The following is a 24392-nucleotide window of genomic DNA, read 5'->3' as shown; positions in this document are numbered from 1 at the left end:
GGTACTGTTCTGCTTTATGTGTTATTTGTACAAGAACAGAGGATAAACACTTAACATATTCAAAAACATTAGTGCACTTTGTACAAGAACAGTGGATATACATTTAATATATTCTAAAACATTAAATGCTTTTTGTTATAAACTCCCTATTTTAAAAATATATGTTACGTGATGTGCCATAAGGTCTTCATGTGCTAATCTTAAAATTTAAGATTTTTCCCCCTGCAAGAAGATCAAGATAATGTACAGTGTATAACTTGGAAATACAGAATTTTAGAGCCTGTTGAATCACTTGTGATAACCTTATACTTTTATGATAAATATAACTTATTTTCTGCTATATTTAAGAATATATTTCTGCATCATTAAAATGACATGTATAGCATTATATTAAGCACCATATGAGTTTTCTCAAATTTTTTAAGCAAGCTTTAGTTTTATTCTAAGTAGCATATTGTTGCATTCTACGGGTCCGTGGATTTGGAGTAATTGATGATAATACTTATTGAAGAATCAAAATACAATTTATTTGCTGGTATTGAACAGGAGATTTGCAAAGACACATGCACAGTCATCGATAAACTATGATAAACATCCTTAAACAATCAGCATCACAGCCTTCAGGCAATAATGGTGAAGACAGCTTCATGGCAAAGCACTAAAGTATAGCTCCTGACTCAGTCGATTGCCTTGAATCTAATCTCTGAACTCAAAACACTGCTTTCCCCCATACAGGCAGGTTATATATAGCCTTAACCTACCTTTGAGAATATTTCTGAAGAAAACCGCTAAGAATGTATTCTAGAACATTCTCACTCCGTCTGCGACATATTGCCAATTTTGTCAAAAGACTGGCAACCCTGTCTTTCCCTGCTACTTTCTGGCAACCCTAAGTCTGCCATCAAGTTATCTCACCAGATTTTGCACCAATATTTTTATGTTAAAATATTAATATCTGTAACTTTTTTTTAGTTTGTATTTCACTATAAATTTAATGCGTTAATGGTGATATTTCTGAAGGTTTATGAATATTTCATTTTATTTTTTAAATAAGAAAACTTGTATTTGAAAGATTTTAATACTGTTATGTTTGTAATTAGTATTTAGTTTAAATGAATTTTTAGTTTAAAAATGTTACTGTATGTTTAAAAGGCTTATATTTCTTCAAGTTACTAATTTGATATTATTATAGGAGCTGAATCTTTAAGTTACGTAAATATATCCAAATCAAATCTGATCCAGGCTCTGAAGTATTTGGTTTTTGTGCAACAGTACAAGATCGAAATTTTAAAAAATAATGGCACTGCTAAATCACCTCAGTGGGTTGTAAATTGTAAGGTAAAGTATCCCAATCAATAAATGATAAAAAAATAAATTTTATTTTGGGTATCACAAATTTTATTCTACACTGTTACTGTGATTAAATGTATTTAAAATGTTTGCTGAAATGTTACATAAGTTGCAATAATAAAACCTGATTGAATGAGAACATTAGTGTACTCTGTATAAGATGTATGAAATTATTAGTGCAAGGTGCTGAACAATAGATACCACCAGTAGCGATAAATGTTTAATCCTAGGTCTGTTTAAGAAAAAGGATTAAAACTGGTAACCCACCACTCCTCTTCTGTAAGACATTATGGTTGGACACTGTCTTGGAATGCTTACACAACTAGCTGTATAAACATGTATGAAATGTAACTAATTAAGCTAAATATGTTTCTTTTTAATGTGTTTTATCAATAAAAATGACTTTGTAATGTATTGAACTGAAGCAAAATTTCATCTTGTTTTTGGAGACTCAGTTTATCAATAGATTTGATGTCATATGTGATGCTATGATCACTATAATTTTCAGCCAATAAAACATATAAGCAGACAGATATAAAAGCTGCATGCTTGTAAATAATAAAAATTCAAAGATTTAAAATGTTAAGTGATGAGGAACATGCCAGACAGGGTTTGATGTTTAAGTTTGTTAGAGGCAGTATTGCTGCCTTAGCATGCCAAAACATTTGTCTAGTGTATGAGGAAGATGCCTGTTACAACAGCACATGTCATTACTATTTTCAAAAATTCAGTAACCAAGACAGAAAAGATGAACTGTGCTCTGCATCTGTCGGTGGTGTTAGAGCAGATTCATGACAAAGCCATGTCGAATGCATTTCATACAACTGTTAAGGATTTAGCAGAAATGCTATTTTGATAACGTACAACAATTTAAAAATGAATGGTCAGGCTTCAGAAAGCTGAGTCATTAACTCTCTAAAAAGCAATAGCAGATGAAAACCAGTTCCTATCTTTCTTTGCTTTCTGATTACAGAAATTCACCATATTTTAAATGAATTGTGATGGGTGATGAGAAATAGTGCTCTGCAGTAATGTCTAATGTCAGTGGACTGTGTGTTGCATAAAAGAGCGTGCTCCTCCCATGACAAAAAACAGGGTTGCCATGCTTCCTGGAAAACCGGGAAGCTCAAGGAATTCAAAATTTGACCAAAAATGTCAAGGGATTTAAATATTTTAGTCAAAGTTGGGGAATTTCATACAGCGATGCCCCAAAAAGCGATTTTCGCGCCAATGTTGGAAACGATCCCTTTCTTGGTGAATTATTTATTACATGATCATCATTCAGGCAGCTGGCATAGAGCCAATTTTAGCAATGAGATTGTCTTTTAAGCATCGTTCACAAGAACAGATTCAACCAGTGGCAAAAACCGGTTCTTCCAACGTGTGCTATTCACATGGCGAACAAGCATTTACTGTTTCTTAGAATTTGGTAGAATGTTCTTACTTCTCTGGAGCAGGGCAAATGGGGAGATTTCCCGTACTGCACTGCATGATTGCATGGTGCACTTAATTTTTAACAAACAACATGGCTGACATGCAATTGACTGCTCGCTGGACTGTCAGCGAAACAATCGGTTTGCTAGATATCTGGGGATGCGATATCATCCAAAAAAATCAGATGGAACCGTATGAAATATGGAAATTTTTAAACAAGTACAGACAAGGTAATCTGATGCTGGGATATTCCAGAAATACTGTTCAAATTAAAACTGGTCGAATTGCCGTTTAAATCTGAACGATAATTTAAAATATCATTCAAGTTAATTTTTTTTTTATTTAAGAACTATCATCTACATTATATGAATATTATTAAATAGTTTTGTAAGACAAAATGATTTTAAGCTGGGAAAAAAAAAAAAAATTGCCAATATTTTTTTTTTTTTTTTTATTTATTTAAGTTTTTTTGAAGAAAAGTTTAACATTTAAAATGTCTTATAATATTTATTGGCCCATTTTGAAATTTGGCATGGTTGTTGAAAGTGATAAACAATATCAAATGTATTTTACATACTTTGTTAAAATTATTTGAAAATAGGAAGAATGTGACTTTTTTCTGCTTTATGCACAATGTAAAAAAGGAAAGGAAAATAGGTTGCCATAAATTAAGAAGTTCTTCAAGTGAATTATTCTTGGCACAAACTGAAAAAAAATGTGCCAAGATAATTTTTTAAATTTCTTCATAAATTTCTTACCAAAAATTACAAAATTTAATATCTAGGCATAATTTGAGTCGTAAAATCAAAATTTGGAAAAAATTGGTATGTTATTTCAGAAAAAGTCCAATTTTGTGTCAGAATACATATGTTAGAATAATGCTTTATATAAATCTAGTATATTTCCTAATTAGCACTTTTGAGACATCGAAAATGCAGGTTAAATTTCGACAATCGGTCCAGTAGAATGGTAGATATAGAACTGTCCCACCTCCTTTTTTTTCCCCTGCAGTGTACATTATATAAAACATAAATAAATTAATATTGTTAAGTGGTGCCTTAATTATGGTAAAACTGCTGCAGTCAAATATAGGGGTGAATGATAGATTAAAACTATGTAAGTTCTTAATAACCAGTAAAAAATTATAAGTTCATTCCAACTTAATAAAAGGGGGGGATTTTTTATTTAATTTTGGCCTTTGTGTATATACTTGGGTTATGATTATTCAGCCATTTTCTGCTTAGAAGTTTCATTTTTATTTATAAGCAAGTATATTTTTTCTAATTAATCCTTTATTGATCAATAGTCAATAACTGAACAATAACTTAAAATTTTAAAGCATATAAATGATATTGTAAAATTCCGTTACTCTGCATATCTTGGGATTGAGGATTTTTTTATTAGTGAAGTTTTGGGGATTATAGACCATGTCTTAGTTTTGTTTATATTTCCCCTTTCTAACTTTTGTGTTACATTTCTGTAGCATAAATAAGTGAAACAAACTTGTATAGTAAGAGTTCTATAATAAAAACCATTATGTTTTCAAATGTTATTATTATATATGCATTAAAGTTTGTTTGGGGAATATCAACTATTTTTGTCTTTTTTAACATTTTAGATTTCTTTTTTATTATTATTATTTTTAAATCTACATATTGTCATTATTTTCCGGTGTATTACATAATTTTGTTTTTCTCTAAAATTAAACGTTATTGACCTAACACTAACCTTTACTGAAACTAATTTTAAAGTAATAAAAGCTAAAGTAATGCATGTACGAAAGGAAATAAAATAGAGAGAAAGACATGAAGATGGAGAAATTTTTTTAAAATGAAAGAATTTTTTAAAAATACATCAAAACATTTGATATAAACCAAATTGCATGCTTATCAACAAAAGTATTTTAAAAATAATTTTATGCTCTTAAATTTAATCAAAATCAAATACATTTCCAAATTCCCTTTCAGGCATTTTTAATATGATTTCCTTTGCTATGTACAGGGTTCGTACGGCCCTTAAAAGTCCTTAAAAGTCCTTAATTTTTTCAAAAATGATTTTTGGTCCTTAAAAGTCCTTAATTTTGGCCAAAATGAATAAATGGTCCTTGATTTTGCTCATTTGACATTTCTTATCATTTCTAATGATTGCCAATCTAAGTGTGAATTACGATTTCTCATGAATATGGAATTAAAATTACACTGCTCTTAACCAATCTGTTGGCGGATTTGCGTTGCAAACGATTAAAAAAAACATTTAGCTACCCGAACGAAAGTATCGGTGTCTGATTGGCTATTCACCCAATCTTTCGAAACAGGTGTTATCCATAAATTTAGGCAGACTGTGACGAAAGCGTGAAGCCGGAAGTTCTTTAAGAGGCGAAAGTGATGATGAAGGTGCTCGAGAAAAAAAAAAGGGGGGCGAGATTCTGAAAATATTTGCCAAAATTAGAGCAATCCCAACCTGGAAGGCTACAACCCTTCCGACGCCAATAGGAACGAGATGCCTGGAAAGTGCATTTTCAATAAACTGTGGCTTCATCAAGCTGACTACAAAGACTGGATATTGATGGATGGCAATCCTTAAATGTGGTCTTTGTTTGAAACAAATTGAAATTTCTAGAATGGGAGAGTCAGTGCTGAAAATTCACATGAAAGTTAAGTTTCGTTTTATCATTTCAATTTGTTTTTACACAGTTTTGCTTAGCTTAATTTCTGTGTTTGTTTCAATTAAGCCATAAATTAATTTTTTATCACCTTCTACGGAGTTTATTCTCTTTTGCACATACTACATGTATGGGATATCGGGATTATGAGTTTATTTCTTCAGAGGGTCTGTTATCGATTTCGCTTGAAATCTGTTGGCTTCATTTCGATTTTAGGTCGCCAAGGGCAAATTCGGTAATGCTAGCCGAGCAAAAGTGAAGTTCAGAAATACGTTTTGAAGCTTCAATAGACAATTAAGTATTTGGTTTAAACCTATGTTGTTGATAGTAATGCATAATGTTTGCTAATGGCGATATAATTATTAGTTGAAAATAACTTATTAAAAATTTTTTAAATATTTTTAAAGCTGAAAACAACTAATTGAAACTAATTTTCCTGAATTAACTAGATGCAAAATTAACTTTCATGAATTACTAAAGTTATTGGATAGAAGTTTAACTGAAAATATACATTTCATATTATATATATATATATTTATACAGTACAAAGTCCGATGTCTGGACTCGTCGGGACTTCGGCGATCCCAGATTTGAGATTTTTCCGGATATTAGATCATTTTAAATCTACTGAGATGGCACGTAGAAATTATAAAATTGAAAATATGAAATGGTGATTTAGGAAATAATGAAGCATTTATTATTTTAAAGAGTATCAAAATTTACAAAAGAAAAGAGCTTAATATTTATATGTTTACTTTATTAAACATTTCTTTCAATGTGAGTTGTTTGATTTGTTTTCTCTGCTAATACTTTAGACTAATACTATAGACATATAATTTCTTGTTCAGTTATTAAGTTCCATTGTTCAAGTCCTGTAATTGCTGTGTCGAGAATTCCGAATAACTTGTCAATCAAAATTTTTTCTCGTTCAGTAACCTCTCTGTTACTTTCTTCACTATCGGTAGCTGTATTTTCTGGATTTAGAACCATACTACAGATTTTGCCCTCCGTTAATTGATTGATGATTGGGCATTGTCATCGCAATGAAAAACTTCTGTTTAACTTTGCTAAATTCTGCCGCCTGGTGCGGCCATGCGAGCTCTGACGCTGGTTCTGGCTTTAGGTGAATAACAAATCAGTTATTCTTAATTCAAATAGCACTAAATATAATCGTTTGTCCTATGAGTATCATTAACAAAATCTATTTTTAGTATAAGGAAAGAAATTTCTGCTAAATCTCCCCTTGTCAACATTTTAGCGCATTAAACTTAAATCTGTAATCGGATAATACTCTGTTATTTGGCGTCGCTGCATGATTCATCACTCAAGTTGTCATCCGTTGATAAACATGCGGTGAGGAAAGCAAAATACAATAAATAATGATTCACGATTTCGGCATCAAGGATATAAAATATTAGTTGGTGTAAAATTAACAAATGTTTCGGTTTGAGATTATGCCAAGCAGATAAGCAGCTATGGAGTCAAGTTACTAATCACACAAATTTATGCTAAAATAACTATTTCTTCAATAATGAGATATTTTATTTAGCGCCAAATTGAGATTAAGAATCGGGATTTCCAGCATGTTTTTTTATGATGAGGATAAAAATCTAATGCACAATTGGTTGGTGGTGGTTTTGAGGTCCGGATTTTAGATCATTCCAGATATTAGATGTCCGGATCTCGGACTTTGTATATATATATATATACATACATCTTTCAAAATATAACTTACCAGTATGGATTCACTCTTTTAAAATAATTCTACTTTAATTAAACTTAGGAGATAATATAATCAATTAATCAATATTGCTTAGGAAATAAATTATATATATATATATATATATATATAGTAAAAAATGTATATTTTCACTGTTCAAGTATTCATTGTGACAGGTATTCTTATCTTGTAACATGAACAGGCCTCTATGGAAAGGGGCTTCTCTGTAAATAAAGCAATTGAAATTGAAAATTTAAGTGACTCATCATACATTTTTCAACGCACAGTATTTGATTACATAAAATTTTCTGGAGGTGTTCTTAATATCGAAATTAATAAAGAAATGAGATCAGCAGCAGCTTCTGCAAGAAGTGGAGTTCGTTATTTAGAAGTTCAGTATTTAGAAGAACAAAAATCTTTAACTAAATCTGAAAATTCAAAGAGGAAAAGAAATATTATTGAGGAAGAACTTGATTATATGAAGCAGAAGAAAAAATTTCTTCAAAGGGACATTAAAAATATTAATGAAGAAGTAGATCCTTTAGCAGATGAAGCTGATATCAGCAGGAACATTGATTTGTTTATCAAAGCAAATGAACTTAAAAGAATAGTTACAGAAAAGGAAGATTTCAGATTTAAAAAAAGCACAAATGTTTTGTATCTTTTATTGTATCAATATATATATATACATACATCTGGTTTATTATTCTAGTATCTTTCAAAAAACCAAGGAAATAAATTGTATGTTTACAAATCAGGTATTTTAATCTACAAAATATTCTTACATTGTGATTATAATAGTAGTTGACTGTGTTTAAATAAATATCAAATAAGTTAAATAATAATCATGTAAATCTCTAAAATAGTGACTGTTATTAGTGTAAAATACACTTATACATGTTTTTCAAGAAATTATGTTCCTAATTTAATGTTATCTACTTCATAACTTGTAGGGAGTTAGTTTAATTTTCAAAATTGTTTTATGGTAAGTATTAAATTGAATTTAATAATAGTGCATAATACACACTTCTGTTAGTTTTTTAAAGTGAAATTACAAGTTGGTTGTATGGATAATTGCTTTATTCTATTCATTTTTTTGTTTGCTGATAGGTCCTTCATTTTTTCTTTGATGGTCCTTAAAAGTCCTTTAACACTCCTTCCGGCTTTAACACTCCGTTGCATTGTAAAGAATTTAGCAAAATTCCATTTGATGTTAAACATGATGCATTAAACACAGTTCTCAATTTATTTCTTTATTTCTTGTAGGCCGATATATCCTATGATTTGTCATAAAGTACACTAGCCTAGGCTCATCTTTCTCCTAACCTTTCACCTAACAACTTTCCTTAATGCTCAAGCTCTTCACACTTTCTTAAAAAATCTCACTACAGACTTAAATATTGAGGGTCTTTCTCTAATGGTTTCCATAGTGAACTTAACCTTTCAATGGCAAAAGCTTTTGAATTTCCTAAGCAAATAAGGTCTCCCTTTAGCAGCTTACAATGTATCTTCCTTCACCGTTCCACTTATGAGTTTGCATATAATGTTCTTCACATATTGATGCTTCTTTATTTTTTGGAATGGCTATTTTGACATTCTCTATTTCCCAGAACCGCTTAAGAGTTTGATCTAAATCATTCTGCTTTTGAATGATCCCGCGTTGAACTCTGTTATCTTCTACCGATGACATATATAATTTTCATATAAGGAAATGTGTACGAACCCTGATGTAGCATGATCAATTTGAGGTTCTTTATGTTGACAGCATATTTTATTCCTTAATGTGAAAACTTTTTGGATAGGAAAAACAGACATGTTTGTCTTTCAGGATTTCCTTGACAAATGTAAAAATTTAACTGACAGATTAAACATTTTGGGGAACATATTGCGTTTTAAAGTTTATACATTGAGATAACCAGTCTTAGAAAGTGGGGAGTGCATTCATACATGACCAGATAAAGAACACTTCTCCATTTCTTTAACACTTAGTACCTTCTTTTTTAAAAAAGCAACCGGTGGTTTGTTGGAAGTCTTTTGTGCTTGAAAATCTCCTTTTCAGGCAATGATTTGATTGTGAGGAAAAGATCCCCCCACTCCCACACCCTGAGTTGAACTCTCGGCAAGTGAAAGTTCCTTTCTCATTGAGTGAGAACTGTTAACTGTGAAGAGATGTGGTTATAGCTTCTTCTATCGTGCATGCTTTTCACATATATGCTGTTGCACAAATGGACTGTAATTAAGTTTTAACTATTGTGCATGCTTTGCTCATATATGCTGTTACACAATGGACTCGTGGCATATAATTAAGCTTTAACACTTTATTCTCTTTAATTAATTAATTAACACTTAATTAGTTTTACACACTTACAACTATGAATTCGCTCAAGCTTCTTAGCACACTTTCTCACATAATAAAAATATCCAAGAGTTCAAGACGTGTGTGCAGATGCTAATATTAAGATGCATGCACAAACGAAACATACTACCTGCCTTGACATGATGTGAACATTCAAAATTGTAAACTTTACAATAGAACACTTTTTACATAGTGTCACAATATAAAATGCAACTAACATCAACTATAATGTTGTCATTAACATTCAAAATGTTAGGCTAGGCTGCGCAATAGCAGTGATAGGTCTGCCTATCAGAAAGTGGCCTGGCAACTCTTGGGGGGATGAAAGACCAATTAATACTCAATAAATAATTGCCTAATTCGTCACTTGGTTTGATGATTAGCCGATTCAATTTATTTAATTCTGCATTGCCACCAACAAAATTAGTTGCATTATCTGAAAATATGTGCGCACACGTGCTGCATCTCCTGCTGAAGAAATGCTATAAGGTTGCAATAAATGCTTGATTAGAAAGGTCTGTTGTGAGCTCAAAATGGGAAGCTTTGCTAACAAAATAAAAGAAAACGCACACATACACCTTGTTAAGGCTATCAGCCTCTTAGCATCCCTTCTCTTGCCTTCTTAGCATCCCTTCGAGAGGTTAGAGTCCCGGTGAGAGTATTGCAGATTTTTCCTGTCTTCCGGCTTTAACACTCCGTTGCATTGTAAAGAATTTAGCAAAATTCCATTTGATGTTAAACATGATGCATTAAACACAGTTCTCAATTTATTTCTTTATTTCTTGTAGGCCGATATATCCTATGATTTGTCATAAAGTACACTAGCCTAGGCTCATCTTTCTCCTAACCTTTCACCTAACAACTTTCCTTAATGCTCAAGCTCTTCACACTTTCTTAAAAAATCTCACTACAGACTTAAATATTGAGGGTCTTGATTGAAAGGTTAAGTTCACTATGGTTTCCATAGTGAACTTAACCTTTCAATGGCAAAAGCTTTTGAATTTCCTAAGCAAATAAGGTCTCCCTTTAGCAGCTTACAATGTATCTTCCTTCACCGTTCCACTTATGAGTTTGCATATAATGTTCTTCACATATTGATGCTTCTTTATTTTTTGGAATGGCTATTTTGACATTCTCTATTTCCCAGAACCGCTTAAGAGTTTGATCTAAATCATTCTGCTTTTGAATGATCCCGCGTTGAACTCTGTTATCTTCTACCGATGACATGCCACCAGAAACCACAAAACCAAACGCAATGCTCTGAAGGATAAGATTTGAATCTTTTACTTGTAATTCCTCAGTCGTAACAATTTGTAAAATACTTCTGCACTCAGGAGCATATCTACTTGTTCTAATATGTAAAATTTATTATCTGCTAACTTAACATTGCTAAACACCTGAATACAAATGTCAGTTTTCCTAGACAGAGTTTCATTTGTAGTTATTTTCAGCACATCTAAAATGTCCAAATTTCTTACATAAGTTTTATTCTGATTGTTTACTGCTGCATTTACTTTGTATTTCACTGTTAAAGGTGTATTGTTTAAACCTGATACAATTACATTAGTTTTTTTCTATCCTTAACCTTCTAAAACCGGGCCGAAATTCTCATAATATAGCCTTCAGACCAGCGTGATCTGAAACACTTTTGCCCCCTCTTTAGACATTTTCCTAATGAGAAAAGTCGTTAGTCACCTCCATGGATGCAGTAAAATGTACATGTTTGTTAGATGCTGTCCCGTAGTAGATGGGTTCCTAGATTCGCATTTTTTCGATGATTATTTTGCTTTCATTTAAATGAAGTTCTAAATAAATAGTGCACTGGATGCATAACCAGTGTACTATTTATTTAGAACAAAATGTATGCAATGTTTATATTTCATTTACTATTTCTGATCAATCTTGGCAGTAATTTGTGAATTTTATAACTTTGTTTTCGCACTTCATTTATACAGTCAAAAGTCATTAATCCCGACTCGTCGGGACTTCGGCGATTCCGGATTATCGATTTTTCCGGATTATAGATCATCAGTTTAAATCTGATAAGATGGCATGCAAAAATTATAAAATTAAAAATATGAAACCATAATTTATGAAATAAAGAACAATTATGATCTAAAGGGTATCAAAATTTACAAAATGAAAAGCTTAATATTTATTTGTTTACCTTATTAAAACATTTCTTTCAATGTAAGTTGTTTAAGTTGCTTCGTTTTATGTGATAATACTTTCTCTTTAATTCTATAAACAGACATAATTTCTTGTTCAGTTACAAAGTTCCGCTGTTGAAGTCCTATAATTGCTGTGTCGAGAATACTGACTAATTTGTCAATCAAAATGTTTTCGTTTTCAATAACCTCTGTGTCACTTTCTTCACTATCAGAAGCGAATAATAATGATGAGAAATTTGATTTAAATCATATCAAAGACAGAGTACATCGAGATGAAATACTACATTTAGTAAGGAATTGTAAGCCAAATAAAGTAAAAACGTCTGCCCTGAAGATAAGGATAGTGCTGACAGATCGACTTCCAATTCATTGCGCGCCTCGGCGTCCTCCCCCACAGCATGAAATTGATAAACAGATTTCAGAATGGTTAGAGAAACAAAGGATATGCCTTTATCCATTTTTTGCAGCAATTCCACTTTTTGTTTGATGGACATCGAAACATACAGTAAGACCCCGCTTAACGCTGTTTCGTTTAGCGCTGTTTCGGTTTAGCGCTCTTTTATTTCAACCCAGGGATTCCACGAAATAGCTCGCAGCATACGGGGATTCCCCGAAATATTATGCAGCGATAGGTTTCAAATACATATCCGAAAGAGTGTACTTGTATTTCTTGTTTGGTGCGGTATTGTACAGACATATTTTGAAGGGGTAAATGTGGAAGATGTCGAAGAAATAATTCAAGAAGCAGCAGCTAGTCTTTCTAATGATGAGCTCAAGGAATTAACTGAACAAGAAGAAAACAAAAATGTTGACAGCAGTGATTCAGAAGAAGAGCAAAAAGAACTTTCGATGGCGTTTGTAAAAAGGAGTTTGTCTACCATAACTGAAATAATGGATCTATTCATTGAAAATGATCCGAATTTTGACAGGAGCTCAAAAGTAAGGCGTGGTGTTAGAGATGCTCTATCCGTTTATGAAGAACTTTTAAGAGAACAACGCAAAAGAAAAAGGCAAGCAACATTAGATGCTTTTGTCACAAAAAGGCAGAACACTGAAAACGCGGAAGGCTAACTAAATATGACTGACTGAGAATTTTATTTGTTTTTTTTTAAGAATATTCGTTTTGTTATTTATATTTTGTTTTTATTTTTGCAAGAAATAATAATGTGGTATTAATTTGGGCTTTAAGAAATAAATGTTTTATTTTATTTTTATTAAAAAAACATACATTTTAAATTTAATACCTAACCAATTTCCTAGCCATCTTCCCCTAACCCCAATATTTACATGTAAAGATAGCCTCGTTTAGCGCTGTTTCGCATTACGCTCTACTTTGATGGAACGTATCACCCGCGTTAAGCGGGCTCTTACTGTACTTTCGCTTTGTAGATCCTTTGGGAGCTCCAGCATCGGAAATTCTGTTTGACGTAATCGAAAGTTCAAGCTTACTTTTATAAAATTGCTCTAACAGCCTGCAAACAATAATAATCCGGATCCAATTCGAAGATTAAGGAACAACGCAATCTGCAACATTAACTGAAATAGATAATTAGATAATTTTAGCTTATACACTGTCCATTATACATTAAATGCGCATGCGTAAACGTATTATGCACATGCACACACGCATATGCGCAGCCGTAGAGGTCTTACGCGCATGCATCAACGCGAGGCATGTGCAGAAAGTTTGTAGCTTTGAGGTCCGGATTATAGATCATTCCGGATTATGGGTGTTCGAATTAGCGACTTTTGACTGTATTAGCATATTTTTGTATTAGAAATAAGAAAACGAGAACAAAATTTTACAAAATGTAATAAATACGAACTAGCATTGTAAGTCTGCAGGTTGGAATGCAATTTTTAAAAAACGTTTTTTATTAACAAAATAATGGTAATGACTAATTTAATGAACTAATAATAATAAATTCATTAATAATATTTATTACTATTAGATGATTAGAATGAGATTCAATACATTTAGATTTTGAGATGAACTTACAGCAATAATAAAGCTTTACATAACAATAACAGAGCTTTAAATCTGCTTTTTTTCGATAATTTTGTTATTATAATATAAAAAAGAAAATAAGAGATACATTGATTGTGTTTCATCATTTAACTTTAACAAATATTACATTGAACTATCAGGCAAAAGAGGTATATCTTTAACGAGAATTTTTCTTTGTAAAATTGGCTTTTGTTTATGTTAGCAGAGAAACAAAATTTGTGACCTATACATGCAATCATCAAAAGTATTTTTCAGAACAGTTTTAAATGTTCATGAAAAATTATACATCAATTCATAGGCAGAAATTTCATCTAAAACCATTGTTATATCGAAAGGTTGAAGTCTATTTTATTTTCAATGAATATTCTATTTGCACATAATATATTTTTTAATTTATTTTAGAAAGAATAATCTTTCATGTTTTCAAAAGAATAAGGACATACTGGGTGTTGACACAATGTAGTAAATCTGTTTTTCATATTTCTTCCAGTAATGAAAACGATTACCCTGGAATATTTTCAAAGCAAAATTAAGAAAACCGTTTACGCCAAATTTTGCATAAAGTATCTTTTCGTGTATTTTATTTAAAGTGTGGAATTTTCTCTTTGAAAATATCAAAAATCATGAACGGAGCAAAATTAATTCATGAGAAATAACTTTGAAATGCAATAATTCCATCGTAATATGAAATAGTGGAGAAAAGTGCAATACAGTTTATTTATTCACAAATAATCCCCCTCATATGCGTAATTTATGTACTGTCGATTGAGAAATATAGGTTAGTAAATTAATTTTCAATACTTTTCCTTTATAAATATTTTTACGGGCTCTTCAGTAGAGCGGTAAAGGTGGCTGAACACTTGTAGCTCGCTTGGGTTTGAATCCCGGCAAAATAGTTGGATTCACGGTTTTTGTGTAACGTAAATGCAAGCCAGCTTCTCTTAGAAAGTCCTCCATGAAGGCATAACTCCCCTTATACAGGTAATTGTTGTGTGCTTTGATGTAATTCAGTAAGCGAACAAAATTAATCCAATCAAACCCGAAGAACGAATTGATTACATGTGGAGTTTTCCACCAGGAACATAAATGCGAGCAATTTTCTCTTAAAAAGGTTTACACGAAAGCATCCATCCCTTTAAGCAGATAGTGTTCGCGTGCTTTGTTCGTAATCCAATCCTAATTCTCATACATTTAATAGTAAGTTGACATACAACCTTATTACAGACAAAATAACAACCTTTTTTAAAGATAATTTTTTTTATTAACTTGTCTGAATTCCCTTTATCTCTTGAGGAGTATAAGAATTTCAGCAAATAAAACTGGCCGAAATTTTATACAATGTAACTGATGTTTTGATTCAATTTAGAAGCAACATGAGCTTTATTGATATTAAATACTTTTTTGCAGATCTCATCCTAAAAGAGGGTCTAAAGATAAATTGATTTTATTTAATTTACAATCAATGAAAATCATTGAAAGCAATTATTGAATGAATGAAAATCACAAAAACTATTATGCATACAATTGTCTCTTATTTATCTCCCGATAAATCAGACAAAATTGCCTACATAATAGAAGCACTTTGAAAGAGTTAACAGTTCTTAAGAGTTTTATGCACTCCAAAAAAAAAAAAAAAAAAAAAAAAAAAAAAAAAAAAAAGGGTGGTCAAAATAAAATCTTATTATTCATAAGTATAAAAAGGAAGTAAACGATAAAAAGCGGTTTTACCTATTTTCTAGAAGGGCATTAAATCTAAAATATTAATCTATTCTTATTTGCTATGATTAAAAAGCATTAAATCTGGTAAGCTTAAACAGCGTGCAAAGTCGCTGACGTTTTAATCATAGCAAAAGTTAGCACTAAAATTATAAGACAGTGCTGTAACGTTTGAGAAAGAGATGGCCTCTATTTGATTTTCAAGTATATAGGCACGAGACGAAACCTGCGGTTTTTGCCAAAATGTAGCCAAACTGATAAGAAATGGGAAATAATGCGTAGCCGGCGGCTATTCTGAGCAGTGACAATGGACCACACAGAGATCTACAGATAGATGATTCTCTAAAATTAGAAATGGATAGCTGATAGGACAGTTGTACCACAGCCGGCGTTAAAGAAAATCATTTTCCTGGTACAACTGCTGTACCGCCGGCTTCAGAAAGTTAATTGTGAATAAATCCAAACACCTCCACAATAAAAAAATTGATTTAGAACTTCTGTCAAGCACAGATCATAATATAATTAAATTTCCTGTTTGAGTTGACAAATAACAAACTGCCACACTCAATAAAGTTGTACTTTTTCTTTGTCAATGATGTCTCATGAAAGTTAAGCTCTTAGATATGAATTCTGTAGCTGCAACCTTCAAGTCTGTGTTTATATTTTGATTCGACTGTCACCCTTTCACCTCTACTGGTATTTGAATTTTTTCTTTTGATCTGAAAAACACAGTTATTGGTGCCATTGAAAGACAAGGCCTGCTTCGCTAAATCCAAAGTGTTGGAATGTCATTTTTTACAAAAACTTGAAATTTTTGAACTGCAGTTGGACAGAGAATGCAAGTTATTTAAAAAATTAAAACACAATTTATTATGTTTGACTATTTCAACTCAATCATTCACTGGTACTTTCAAGTAATATGGGTATTTTGCCAAGACGTGATTTTTTTCACAAGGAACACACTTTAAGCCTTTTACATTTGCAGAGAATGCCTTTAAAATATTTTTTGATGTTTTATAATTGCGAAATTTTGGAAAGCTGTTCACACTTTCGTTAAGATACTTTCTGCAGGATGGGGGAAATAAATTTGCTTCCTTTGCTATTTGCTGAGGGAGAAACCAACTTTCAGCCTTTTATAATTCTCTAAAGCAGTTTGTGCCATAAATTCGAATTCTTTTAGAACAATATTTTTTACTTTTTCATCATCACTTATATCCTCATATGTTATATATATGATAATGTTTGAAGCAATTTTTCCTTAACATGTTTAACAATATTTCTGCTTTAGATTCTTCAGGCACATTTTTTGTTGTGAAAGCTTTTTTTAAAGAAGAGAAAAATAACTCCACTGTGCAGGTTTACTTGGAACCTTCTTCTTAGAAATCTTATAAGAAGGGAATCTAAGGAATCGGAATTTTCTCCTTTTGCTTTGTCTTGACCGTTATTATCAGTTTTGATTTGAGCTCATAATTGAGCAATTTCCACTTCTTCAGAGTTACGGTGCTCTACTATAGAATTACCCTACTAGATCTAGATCGAATTTAAAAGATTCACTGTGTTTAATCATTAGATTTAAATCTGTAGCAATTGCTTAATTCTATATTTAGTTCATTAATTTGTTTAATTCTTCACTTAGTTCTATATTTAGTTCCAAAGCTAGTAGCTTTAAATCTTCTTTGAGTGCACTTTTTATCAACATTATATTTTTAATAAAATACCACAAGATAATAATAGAAAGTAATTGTTCTCAAGGTAGTCTAACACAGTACATAAATAATTTAAATTTTTTATAAAAACTGTGTAATAAAAATTGAAACATCCGACTTACTCGTTACTTGTGGATGACTATGTTAATCCATAGATTTGCGGTCACAACGGACCAGAAATTTTACACAGTGGACTCTTGGACTATAATTAAGCTTTAGCTCTTTATTCTCATGATCACTTGCAGCCATGAGTTTTCTCAAAACTCTCACTTATTTTCACATAACAAACATATCCAAAAGCTCAAGGTGTATGCATGTATGGCTAGTATTGAGATGCATGCGCAGGTGAAACATATGCTGTTTTCAACTATAGAAAGTGCTATAGTTTCTAATTTTAGATCTATTAAAAAAAAAGAAAACAAAAACTATTTTTTCCAGCTTTTTATTGGGAGGGTGGCATTTGTCCGTTTAAATGCAGGGAAAATTGAGAGGTGGTTTTTCTTAAAACTCTATTCCTATTTGTTTTTGTTCTAATTGTAAACAAAATTTACTTTTTAGATTGTAAACAAACCAATTTTTACTAGTAAAATGCCTTGTTGAAGTGTGTTTAAAGTTTTAATTCAGAATCTAAAAAAAAAAAAAAATTAAATGGGAAAATTAAGTTTCATGCATTTACCACATAAATTCAAAATTGATTTTAAAAGGTCACTGAAATATGTATTCAAAAGTAAAGTTTCTCCTAAAACAAACCATTTGCTGAGATTTATGATCTGATCTGGATGTAAGAATAACTACAATAATAAAAGCTAGACAAATTCATTAATAAATTAAACTCCTTTTTCAACCAGAATGTGTTACTAATGCATTGCACTTTTGCTAAAAATTCATTTATTTGTATGTATGACAAAGGTTTCTAATAAATTTTCTGCCATGTTACCCTGTTAAAATGGTGAAATGAGTATAGAATTGAGGAAATTTCATATGGTGAAGAAATTTGCTATGCAGTAGATAGTTGCATACATTTCAGATTTTTATTATTTACAAGGATATAGTTTATAGTTTAAAAAACAAGCCAACGATAAATTTCCCTATTCATGAACTTCATATATTTTACAAATTGTTTCTTATCCTTAAATGTAGCTTATGAGTGTGATTTAAAAAAATAAAATAAAAGGAGGGGGTATATATCTTTAAAAGTGAAATCTTTCTTCCTTTCAAGGCATCACCAGGTAATCTGACTACTATTGAAGACCTGCTTTTTGGAGATTGTGAAACATATGTACATGAATCAAGAGGATTAATGGCCATAAAAATGATTTTAGAGGGACCTGAAGTGGTAATTTGTAATTTATTTCCTCTAAAGAATTTCTGTTAGTTTCTGATAACATTTTTGTACTCTTAGCCCAAAAGGGCTATTAGTCTTGAACCCTGATTTTGTATTCATTCACTTTAAATGCCTTCCACTGTAAATGTGTTGTTTCACTTTTCATTCGAGTTTGTTGCATTAAGAAAAATACAAGATATTTATCTTTCAAATTTAATCTGTTTTTTATTGATTAACAAACTAAACTATTTAAAAGCAAAAGATTCAGTTTTTAAGACTATTTTTTTTATTATCTGATTTAAATAAAAAATGCATTTAATTCATAATGTATCTAATTAAAAATATTAAATACTTTTCTGGTATTCTATATTTTTCACTTTTAAAATGTGCAGATGTATAACGTTCTCATGTTAGTCTAAATATATATTCATTTAGTGTCCTCTAAAATGTTTGGATATTCTACCTGCACCATCTCCATTAATAAATCATATTAAATATTAAAAGAGCTCCTTTTGGATAGCCATTAAAATCTGAAGCCTTTCAGATATTTTTCTTTTCTGTGTTTATTTTTTTAAATACATCAATTCTCTGACTATGTATGAAAAAAAAGGAAGTAGTGTTTGAATTCCCCCTTTTTTGTTGTGGAAACTTTATTCTGTTCTTTTTATTTTATGCCAACTAAAATATGTGAAATCACTGAACACTGTTAGTTAAATTGAGATATGGTAATTAGCAAATGCTTTATTTTTACTGGAATATAAGTCAGTTTGTTTCTTACAGTCAGTTCCTTCTTTATGTTTGATATGAAAAAAAATTTTGTAACAAGATTAATTTTTGTTGATCAGAATCTCTTTCATATGTGAAACACAGTTTATCAAGCATATCTTTTGAATCAATGCAATTTATTAAAAGCATTGTTGGAACTTTATCTATTGATGAAATTATGTCTTTCTTTATTGATTCTAATTTTTTAGGTTTATCTTTTTTATCACTTAAATTTTCATTTCTTGTTACTCTATTATACAAATCAGATGACTTGAATAATAGTATTTGAAATTTTCATACTTGTTAAGAAAGTAACATTTTTTAATTTCTCAAAAATAACTCACTACATTTTCCTTGACATTTATATTTTACTTCTTTCAGAACAACTAAATTCTCATTAATTCTTTATAAATAGCTGTAAACTCATTTAAGTGGTTTAAACCATGGGCTGCTACCAAATAAACAGAGAATTTTGTATATATATGTAGAAAAGCATATTTAGTTTTATGTATTTTATTTTGCACAGTAATGGCACATAATGCAGAGTTTACATTTAAAAAGGTTGTAACTAAACATTAAGCCGATTTAAAAACTTTTGGGCATTTCCCCCCCTTTTTTGTGGTAGGGGATGCTGTGTCTTTTTGGTAATGGAACTTTCTCTTCCTCACCATTATTATAAAGTTCCACATAGGACTGTAACTCTTTTCAGCCATTAATTCCTGTAGTGCAGCCTTGTAAAGTCTTGAAAGAAACAAAAAGTTAACATTTTATTCATATTATTATCTGCAGCATCATTAGGATCAGGACAACTGAAGAGATAGTTATGTAATGTACACATTTATGAGTCACCAGTTAACCCATATGTTGGAGATTTTTTTTTTCTCCCAAAAAATCGTCACCAGTTTTCTAATAAAATTTTATCACATTCAGAGCTCTAGGTATATAATGAAGGGCCTAAGATCTCCATAAAAAATCCCTCAATATCTTCCCCACTACTTCTGCAAAGAGTTTTTGTTGATATACATTGATGCTGAATTTAATGAGTCTTTTAACAGTAGAAAAATTGACAAGAGAATCTAATTAAAATAAGTCCCCCTTTTTTGTTTGACAAGAGAATCTAATTAAAATAAGTCCCCCTTTTAAGTTAGCCTTGGCCAGTCCATCTGCCAGGCCTTTTCAATAATGCCACAATGGATAGTATTCTTTGGAAAGTAGTATGTCATCCACTTTATGAAAGAGAGTTAAGAACAATTTAGTTAAATTAAAGTGATTTATTTATCACTAAGTGATATAGAAGTGCTATAATAGTAGCCAGAAGTAAATAAAAATAACATTTGGCTGTGTGGCAATTTCTTCACAACTGGAAGTAAATTCTAGCCATCTAATTTTATTTTTCTGTTTTTCCAAGTCATTTATCTTCCATAAAAATCAAATGCATTAAATTTGCTTTCATAGCTTCTTACCACATTTAAAGATATCAAAACTTTCTTTATGTATCTAAACAAATTTTAGATGCTTCTTTCCTTTCTGCTTACTTATATGTAGCTTCTATCTAATAATTCATATGTTTCATCCATGTAGCCAAAGTACATTTTAGTTTCTTATATAGTATGCATTTTTTCATATTAACATTTTATCTCTGAATCAATTCTGAAAGTCTTAACTTGGAATTTTTTGTTCTTTCTTCACAAATGCATGCATTTGCTGATGACTAACCTTTTTCTTCATCTATCTTAACTGATTTAATTGGTCTTTCTTATTTCTAATAACATATTAAATTCTACTGTTTCACCTTCATGAAACTTTATTGCATCCGAAAAAAGTAAAATTTCAGGTCTTCTGTTGACTTGAAATATTCTAATATCTGTTGATATCTACATCTGTAAGAAAGATATCGTACCATTCATTTTATATTTCATTTTTATAGTAAAAATATAGTAATATTGTGTAAAATTGGTTTTTAATAGTATTCATTTGGATTATAAAGTAAAATTTATTTTAAAATTGTTCCTTGTATTGTGAATAATTTTAAGATAAAAGAATTATTTGCATGATAATTTAAGATGCCATATTAAGTGATTTTTATGTTTGTTTTTAGGAGTTAATTTCACAATAAATATACTGATGCCGAAATAACAGGAAGAAATTTTTTATGCATGTTTTGTTCTACTATTCTGCTTTTGAGTGTCTGAAAATTGTCAAATGGAGATGAAAAGCGCTTCTAAGAATTTATAGAGAAAACATAGCATACAGTAGTCGTTTCTTTTTTTTCCTTTCCTTATTGAAAAGGGGATATATTAATGTTTGTTAAATAAGCAACTGTCTTGGAATTTTGCCTTTTTATTTAGGAAAGACTGGGAGGTTGTTAGATGTTCACCTTTTTACTTCCTTGTACGAAGTAAAAAGGAAGTATTGTAATCGCGAAAAGTTTCAGGCAGCATAATTCAACGAAAATATCCATTTTGACCGCTATTGAATGCAATTTAACGATGTCTTTGCGTGATATCTGTACGTAAGGACAGAATAAAATACTCTTTTCCTTCAAAAAAATTATAAAACTGCTTTAAAATGAATTCTGACGAGAATTTTTCGTGGCGTCTGTACGAACGTATGTACGTATGTTCGTGCGTATGTACGTATCTCGCTAACTCAAAAACAAGTAGCCTCAGAACGTTGAAATTTTGTATATAGGACTGCTATAACATGTAGATGTGCACCTCGTATTTTGGTTGCAATCGGTCGCACCAAACGTATATAAATATATTTATATATATATCCACTCTGTTACCCGGCTCAGTGATCTCAGTTTCTTTTTTCTTATATGTTGGTAAATTGTACATTTTTTGCTTTAAAAATGATTGAATTATGTTGTTTTTATCTTCCGGTTAAGGATTTTATGCCTTTAGTAAATCTGTGTGCAATATTTTTAGAATTATCAGCAATTTTAAAGTTGTTTAATTGCCGCTAAGCCTTTTTTAATGGCGGCCATTGATGTTTACATTTGAAGCAGGAAACTAGTGGATTTGTTGCCAATCTAGAGAAACTTAGCTTCGCAACAACAAAGATAACACCTTCATTTATCATTTAAATCATGCTTAATCCGTTCTGGAATTTTGTTGAGGAAATAAGCGTTTAAGATTTACTTTGTAATTTTTAATATAGATATTTTGAGTTCTTATATATTTTTGCTTTCTCGCGAAGTGAGAACTGAATTAATTAAATGAGACATATTCAACCGTCTGTGAAAAACTGTTTCTTTTTTGTTTTCTTTGCTTAATTTCTTTTATACATCATTCTAGCTTTATTATAGTATTTGAATAGAACATGTGGCAACGATTAGATAATTCTATTCTTTAAATGATATAAATTTTGTGCATTATGAATTATAATATGAACGAAATATATAAGTTAACTGTTATATAATTATTGGATTATATAACAGTTAACTTAGTTTCCGTTATAAAATTATTATATAAGTTAACTGTTATATAATTATTAATACTGTTAAGTGAATCTAGCGCCAGAGTGTCGCTATCGTAAACAAGTACTAGAGTGAATTTTAAAGAATGCATTTATTCTATTGTGGTTTATGCGCCGTCGGCGAAGTAGATTTAATTCAATCCAATAAGTTTGAATGAAATGTGAGAAAAAATGCCTATAATTTAATATTCCAATACAAGGAAGTCATGTGGTGTACACATCAGATTTTTTGAAATGTAAACCATCTTTTAATTGAAAGAATTTTTTTTCTTTCCAGTTATTGGGCTGAGTTTAACTGCCTTATTTATATATATTTATTTTTATATTTCAGATTCTTGGAATAGCTCATTGTGACACAGTACTCCGTGAAATTCAGATTTGCCGAGTTGTTGACAAATTAGATTTAACCAATTTTCAGGTACTTATATTATATCTTTTGTATGTGTGTAGGTGCAATTTTTTTTAAAGTATTATTTAATTTATCGTCTATTTCCAAATTGAAGCTGGGCAAACCAGCGGCATAACAGTAAAGTCGCTGAGCACTGGTAGACCAGTTCGAGGTTCGAATCCCACAAATGGGCTGGCTGCATAGGCGTGTTTGTGATTTTCCCCATGTGTAACGTCTATACAAGTGAGTTTCCCTTAGAAAATCCTCCATGAAGGCATCCTTTCCCTTAGGCAGGTAGCCCTTGAGGCTTTGCCGTAATCACATAAACCAAACCAAACCGAATATAAACCAAGAGTGCATTTTTCTTCAAAAATTTCCCCAAAATTCAAAACCTGTATATATGCTGAAATGGCAGAATAAAAGGAAAAAGTTCTTATAAAGCTTGAACATGTTATCAAGCACGTAAAATGGGTAGAATATTTTACAATGAAATCATTATAAAATAAAATGACAGCACCGATAGTTTTAACTCTGGTAACCCTATATAAGTTAGGACTTTTTTTTCCTATTCAATTATTGACATTATACGATCTGTCATATTTGTGCTTGTGTTATTTTCATTTTGGAGATGACACAACAAAACAGCAATTTGAAAATGAAACAACTGATTTCATTTAAAATTAATCTTTTCATAAACTTAAGTAAAGAAATAAAAAGATGCTATATTTGGCGGTTTATCGCTTGCATCCAGCTAACAAAGAACCTACATTTTTTTATAAGATTAACAGTTCCACATGTAAGTCCCATAATTTATCTTTGGAAAAAGTTATAAAAATACTTGCCTTATACATGGGAATATACGATGGTTATTTTTTACAAATGTGTCATATAATTTTGTTCCTTTAAAAAATGGGAGGGGGGAGGAAAACTTGAAAGGAATTGTTACTATTTTCAGTGTTCTTTTGCTTTTTTGTTTAAAGTTACTTATTTTTATGAGTGGGGTATAAAAAAATGCAATGTAATTTAAGAAATTTTTTTAAAAATAATATTGTGGAACAAACAACAGTGTATTTTCCCATGAGTGTATGATATTGCAGAATTATAGCCCATTCCCAAGAAGATATGGTTATATAAAAAGTAGTCCTGTTTGTGGGGAGGGGCAATAGTTTTTCATACCCATTTTATTGGTCACCAAATTGTATTCTGTTTTTCTTTTTCTGGAAAACTGTATGTTTAAGTGTGCAGTAATCTGTTTCAAGATAAGAAAATTCATGGGTGTTTGCTATATAAATTGCGGTCTCAAAGTTAATGG

The 24392-nt window shown here is 30.7% G+C and overlaps 1 protein-coding gene across 2 annotated transcripts in view; it reads left to right on the top strand.

Annotated features, from left to right (window-relative positions):
• spel1 (DNA mismatch repair protein spel1) overlaps positions 1-24392 on the top strand; it is a 181230-nt gene that overhangs the window by 40108 nt on the left and 116730 nt on the right. Inside the window, exons 5-7 of one of the 2 annotated variants that reach the window (XM_085821872.1) lie at positions 1193-1338; positions 18343-18459; positions 23024-23110. In XM_085821872.1, coding sequence (XP_085677998.1) covers positions 1193-1338; positions 18343-18459; positions 23024-23110 — 350 coding nt within the window. The remainder of the gene's footprint in view (positions 1-1192; positions 1339-18342; positions 18460-23023; positions 23111-24392) is intronic. The other variant, XM_085821875.1, reaches the window with a different exon arrangement.

The sequence above is a fragment of the Stegodyphus dumicola genome, chromosome 1 (genome assembly GCF_044657685.1).
Source record: "Stegodyphus dumicola isolate Sdum_Otavi_A_Nest chromosome 1, ASM4465768v1".
Taxonomy (NCBI): domain Eukaryota; kingdom Metazoa; phylum Arthropoda; class Arachnida; order Araneae; family Eresidae; genus Stegodyphus; species Stegodyphus dumicola.
Note: the sequence above shows the minus strand (reverse complement) of the source record. Positions and strands in the feature narration are given on the sequence as shown.